Raw genomic sequence first — 6,875 nt, 5'->3', positions numbered from 1 at the left:
CTTTGGCAACACTTTAATAACTCCCATTGAAACTCCATCACCAACAGCAAAATCAGCCACTTGACTTCTCTGTTGTCCAGTAACATTCTCTTTCCAATTCATAAATTAAGCATAAGCCTCAGAGGTTTGAACATAAGTCAAGGACACAATGGAAGAACTTTTATAGATGTGGTTCTTTGAGTCTGACTTTTCTCTCCAAAAGTGGAGCAAAGACACTGAGATATTTAGCATTGCAAAGGGCTTAACCTTTAGGCAAGATTTTCAAGAATCAATGTCAGTAGTCTTCTGTTATGCACTGTACCTAATAGCATCCAATTTGTAGTTGGAGTTTTGGGATCAAATGAATGAGGTAGAGACAAACTTCTAGGTAGGATTAAGGTTATGCCTAATGAAATTGAGACATTGTTATTGATTATGTATGACTAATTTTACTTTGAATATTTTCCAGGTATACCAAGTGCTTCCGACTTAATCATCTCAATGACAGAAACAACAAAGGTGGGTGTTAAATATTGGAAAAATTGATATTGTGTTAAGAGAGATGCTGGAAACATGATCCATTTGGTGTGAGAGGAGGCATCATGCCTTCGCTGTGACCCTTTGAATTGCTTATGTGTGAGGCCACCTCAGCCTAAGGTCAATGCAAAAAGGGTTTCCAGACCGCTTTCTGCCAAACGCTTACCTTCAGAAAGACTTTTTCACATGCTTTCCTAATACAAAGTTTCAACCTATAATGACTGAACTTTGGGAAAAAATAAAATATTGTGTCTTCCATCCTGTTTCTATACCTTCCATTTCATACGGTCGTTCTTCACCCAACAAAGGTTCATGCTATATTCCATATGAAAGACAAGATTTACACTAGTGCAGACTTACCTAACGGGTGGTGGTGAGAATTAAATAAATCAAGTTTTTATACCACTTCACATATACAAATGACTCAAACAATGGATTTTGTTACTGCCATAAATGATCATATCTCCTACCATATGTGCTGTGCCACCCAAATCTCTTACAACATATCTCACTTTTTATCATGTATCATGTTCACTTATTTGCATAAATTTTCCATTTCTGTTGGTCTGTAAACACTTTAGAAATGTGGCCCAACTTATTTGTATAATTTGAAGATTATGATAAATGTCCACAGGCTATGTATAAGGTGGCACGAGTAATAACAATTACAAAATTTATTTCAAATGACCAATGACAGCTTATAAACGTAGGCATTATTCTAAAGATGACAATGTCTCTCATTGCTGTGTGATCCCTCCACCCTCTAAGCTTTGATCCAAAGAGGGATAGAGCAGAAGAAAGCGTGACGGTATAGTATCAGCTGCCTCCCAGAAGGGGGTCACTGTCTTTTTCTCACCCCAACACTCAAGCAAGATCCATAACCTTTCATCACCACTTTCCAGAACACGCCACTCCATGTAATACTAGAAGTGCATGGATCAGAGTTGAGGAGTAAAGAAGTCAAAAGGGCCGGGCACGGTGGCTCACGCCTGTAATCCCAGCACTTTGGGATGCCAAGGCGGGCGGATCACGAGGTCAGGAGATCGAGACCATCCTGGCTAACACAATGAAACCCCATCTCTATTCAAAATACAGAAAATTAGCCGGGCGTGGTGGCAGACCCCTGTAGTCCCAGCTACTTGGGAGGCTGAGGCAGGAGAATGATGTGAACCCGGCAGGTGGATCGCGCCACTGCACTCCAGTCTGGGCGACACAGCCAGACTCCGTCTCAAAATAAAAAATAAAAAAAAAAAAGAAGGAGAAGTCAAAGGACATTGTCCCTACCCATCATGGATGAACATTTCAGGCTTTCCTATCTTGATTAGGAGAACAAGAAGCTCAGTAGGCTTAAACCATTCATTCACAAACCAAACAATACCTAGGCACCATTGAATGTAATAATAAATCTTTGATTAATGAGGTTTCTGTTACTAATAAAAATCTCCTTCCATTCCACACTTCCTCCCTCTGTGCCAACCACACTGCATTTTCCAGTGTTCTCTGTACAAGCATATCCTCTTCACCACTGACTGACATTTTACAGGCTGTTTCCTTTGCATGATACATCTTGCTTTTGTTTGCTGGAAATTCATCTAAATTGAAGGAAAACTTCCCCTCCTCTAGGAAGGCTTGCCGCACTAGTCCCAGCTAGAGCGCTGCCGTGCTTCCACAGCACTATATTGGTACCAGCATCATCTCCCATGTGTGATTATGCACTTACATCTTTATATTTTCCATCAGAGCGAAAATTACTCCAGAGTAAGAACTTTGCTGTGGTCATATGTATACTGCTAGTACTAGCAGAATCCCAGCCACACCATAAGGATTACAAAATGTGTGCCAAAGGACTGAAGGATTCATTGGCTAAACGAAAGCCTTCTCACTGGCCTAATACATGGAGGGTCAGGAATGTAATCAAATCCAACATTAAAGAGTCAGGTTCCATTTCAATGACATCGATTTCTGCCGCACAGTCTTATCGGAGGTGCTGCAGAGGTGTGGAATATTGGGCTGAACCTATGCTGATCCAAACTCACCTGAAAATTTTATAATTTTTTTAAACAGTGCTTCTGAGACTGTTTTTCTGCCACCTTTACCCTAAAGTAAATGGGAAAAAATAACTGATCAACTGAATGCTTAAACAATGATCATATGTTGCAACGCACGTCATGTTGTAAGCTTTGGAGGTAAACAGAACCACATCCGAAGTTCAGTTCCACCACTTACTACTGCTGTGAGTTTGAGAAAATGAGCCCACCTTTCTGAAGATCATTTCTTTATCTGCAGGGAGAAATTTTTTTAAGAAACCTTCCTTATAGGAATACATAAAATAATAATTCAGAAGGCACGTTAACTCTTGGGGTATGGAGATTGCAGGGACATCAAGGCTCTCCAGCTGATTTTCTCCCGGCCACATGCAGTTGGTGAAAACAGGATCTACTGTTGGTGAAGACAGGAAAGGGGAAGGAAAAACAGGACAGGAGGTTAGACCTTTTGACAAAGCCTGAAATTGGGCATTAACATTCAGACCCCAGGGTCTATACCCTCACTCAGTCTACTTTTCTCTTTTCTAAGACAAGGTCTCACTCTGTCACCCAGGCTGGAGCACAGGGTGCAATCATGGCTCACTGCAGCCTGGACTTCCGGGGCTCAAGTGATCCTCCCACTTCAGCTTCCTAAGTAGCTGGGACCACAGGTGTGTGCCACCACACATGGCTAATTTTTTATTTTTTGTAGTGATAGGGTCTCCCTATGTTGCCTCACTCAATCTTGTCTTCTCTCAAGTGAATATTTCCCTTGACTCAGATTGCTACTCCTCCCTGCTGACACCAACTGATATTACACACGCAGAATCCATCTGACACAAGGCAGAGTGGAGAAGTCAGAGCCCGAGTCATTCAGCTACTTGATGGCAGAATAAGGACCAAGTGAAACCAGTGCTCCAAACTCCCCAGTCCAGAGCTCTCTTCACTACATCCCACTGCCTCTCTCAGCAGGGAAATTCTTCCTTTGGGGAAAAAAATAAGTCACCTTTCAGATTTTCAAAACTTCTGTTGGCTCCTATCAGAATGTATTCCTGTACAGGGCAAAAAAATAACTGATAATAATAATAGTGACCATAAACCAGGAGCAGCCACAGCATAAAAAAAAAAAAAAACTAGTACTTTCACTTCTGTCTTTTGAGAAAGCCAGAACTTTTGACCTCCAAAGCAATGTAAGTGACAAGAAGAGATGAAAAGATTTACTTAAAGCAGAATAAAGAGAGGAAAGATTTATTACATTGGGAGTTTTGTACCAAAAACATCAAATTAAACTTGGGTAATTGATATTTTAAAATACGCTATGTCACTACTTAATATATTTTCTTTCCCAAAATAGTTCTATAGGAGAAGAATTATTGAATGACTTTGCATATGATAACTTGATTTTATCACCAAACTAACTGTAATCTGGAAAACGTGAACAATGCAACAAATTGCAAAAACTACAACCACATGGGAAGTTTCTGCACTAAATTCTAGGTGTTTAGGAAGAAAACAAAATAAATATCCCAGTGCTTTCATATGACATGGTTTAAACCCAAAGAGAATAAAGAGGATGATTCAATGGAGATGAAAAACTGCACCAGGGTAAAAGAATTTATTTTCCTTGGCCTGACCCAGAATTGGGAAGCGAGCTTGGTCCTATTTCTTTTTCTACTCTTGGTGTATGTGACGACACTGCTGGGAAACCTTCTCATCGTGGTTACTGTCACCTGTGAATCTCGCCTTCACGTGCCCATGTATTTTTTGCTCCGTAATTTATCTATTGCCGATATCTGCTTCTCCTCCGTCACAGCGCCCAAGGTTCTGGTGGACCTTCTGTCTGAGAGAAAGACCATCTCCTTCAATGGTTGCTTCACTCAGATGTTTCTCTTCCACCTTATTGGAGGGGTGGATGTATTTTCTCTGTCAGTGATGGCATTGGATCGATATGTGGCCATCTCCAAGCCCCTGCATTATGCGACCATCATGAGTAGAGACCGTTGCATTGGGCTCATAGTGGCTGCCTGGGTCGGGGGCTTTGTCCACTCCATCGTGCAGATTTCCCTGTTGCTCCCACTCCCTTTCTGTGGACCCGATGTTCTTGACACTTTCTACTGTGATGTCCCCCAGGTCCTCAAACTGGCCCGTACAGACATTTTCGTACTTGAGCTACTAATGATTTCCAACACTGGACTGCTCACCACACTGTGGTTTTTCCTGCTCCTGGTGTCCTACATGGTCATATTATCATTACTCAAGTCTCAATCAGGAGAGGGCAGGAGAAAAGCCATCTCTACCTGCACCTCCCACATCACTGTGGTGACCCTGCATTTCGTGCCCTGCATCTATGTCTATGCCCGGCCCTTCACTGCCCTCCCCACAGATAAGGCCATCTCTGTCACCTTCACTATCATCTCCCCTCTGCTCAACCCCTTGATCTACACTCTGAGAAACCATGAGATGAAGTCAGCCATGAGGAGACTGAAGAGAAGACTCTGACCTTCTGATAGGAAATAGACCAATACTTCCCTCCTTCTCACCACTTTTGAAAATGCTTGCCCAGGAAATACATTCTACTCCCTAGTTGATTTCTAATTATTTTTTAGTCTACTAATAAGAAACACATGACTTTCAAACATTCTGATTAGCAGGTCATAATAATGTAAAAAAGATTGGTTCTGTGTCACAGGAGAAAGTACAGAGATAAAATTGTTAGCGGGAGAGGTGTATATTGTTTTTGCAATACAGCCTTGGAAAAACTAAAGGAAATGAAATCAAAATACACTCAGACATTTCCACTACAATCCTGTACTACTGCCAGGAACGGAGCTGAGACACACATTAGAAATATGATGCAGCTTGGGCATTAGGATTCCGTAAGATCTTTCATGGAGTCATCATATCCTAATTAAAGAAATCACATCCAAGTTAAGTTCCCCCTCCAGTCCTATAATATGAACAAATAAATATCACTGCTAGGTTTTTTAATCTAAAGCCCACCTACTGGTAGCTGAGAGCAGGTGCTTGGATCAGCACAGCTTGAGTTAGAACATGACCTCACATATTGTGACCTCTGTAACCTTGAACATAGTTCTAACTTGATCTTCCCCTGAATCCCAGGTCTGCTGGCCCCCACTCCAGGACATTCCCTCAGTAGCCTGTGCTTGGCTGTAGTGCAGAACTTGGGACCTTGTTTCAATTCCCTGTTCTCTTTCTCCCAATCTCCCCCAGTAGGATTATGCTTTATTTATTGTCATATCCCCAACACCTGGCACAAGTATAATATAATAAACACTACTGAAAATTACTGAATTAAAACATTCAGTGAAGGACTATCACCTCTCACTCATTTCTGGTATTCAAATCATTGGAAGGTATTGTTAAGAAAATAATTCATTTTTACTCTCTGAAGACATGACTTCCTAAAAAGGACTGAAATCTTGGAAGCCGCTTCAGACTGTACATACTTATTCAAAAAGCTGGAATAATAAAACGGAAAACATTATGCAATATATCAAGTTGGTTTTTATTTGTTTATTTAATGTGCTATTACAGCTGCTGGGAGTTATTCTTTTGTTTTTTCTTTCACCCATTTCTGAAGGTAGATCCTAGATATCTTTAAATTGTTGAAACTAGCAAAATGTGTACGTTGGTATACAAATCTCAGTTCACAAATCAGATATGCAAAGGCCCTGAGATGGGGATGTACACAAAGTCCAAGAAACAGCAAGGAGGCCCTTGGGACTAAGTGAGAAGAAGGAAGTAAGAGAGAGGAAGTGCCTGTAGTTGAGTTCAGAGAGATGGTAGGGTCATGGGGCCAGGTCATCGCAACTTTGTGGACTGCTGCAAAGCTTTTAGCTTTCACATTAAGATGTGACAGCATCTGGAGGTCTTTGAGGAGCAGAAGAAGGGTAAGGACAAAAACCGGGGAGCAATTCAGAGCCTACTACAATAGCCCCATGAGAGAAAGAATGGAGACATGACTTAGAATGGTAATGGTGGTCATGGTGAGAAGTTTGAAAAAATTTGAAGGTCAAGTTGGCACGATTTGCTGATGAACCCAACATGGATTTCCTGACTACTACGTATCCCATGAGAACTCCATCATCCAATTTGGTCATCAGGCCATTAATGATCCCTTCAGATCCAATATCTCCTTTCAGTACTTATGTGTCACACTTCAGACTCATCCTGCATGCATGGGATTGCAAGAATAGAAACTTATTTCCCAGCAGAAGTCAAAGGTTAACCTCTTTTAGTCCCATTGTAGGAGTCAATATAGCTGTGGAATCTTCTTATGGACTCATGCTTCCTAGAAAGCATCCAGGTAATCAA

At 41.3% G+C, this 6,875-nt stretch overlaps 1 protein-coding gene across 1 annotated transcript; it reads left to right on the top strand.

The window, feature by feature from the left end:
• Positions 1–4,121: 4,121 nt before the first annotated feature.
• LOC102138772 (olfactory receptor 4D10) lies at positions 4,122–5,039 on the top strand. Its single transcript, XM_015435283.3, has one exon. The coding sequence runs from the start codon at positions 4,122–4,124 to the stop codon at positions 5,037–5,039; it is 918 nt and encodes a 305-aa protein (XP_015290769.3).
• Positions 5,040–6,875: the final 1,836 nt, after the last annotated feature.

This window comes from Macaca fascicularis, chromosome 14, assembly GCF_037993035.2.
Source record: "Macaca fascicularis isolate 582-1 chromosome 14, T2T-MFA8v1.1".
Lineage (NCBI taxonomy): Eukaryota > Metazoa > Chordata > Mammalia > Primates > Cercopithecidae > Macaca > Macaca fascicularis.
Note: the sequence above shows the minus strand (reverse complement) of the source record. Positions and strands in the feature narration are given on the sequence as shown.

What these genes read in the sequence shown, in the direction of transcription:
- LOC102138772 (XM_015435283.3), top strand. Translation starts at nt 4,122, where the DNA reads ATGGAGATGAAAAACTGCACCAGGGTAAAAGAATTTATTTTCCTTGGC.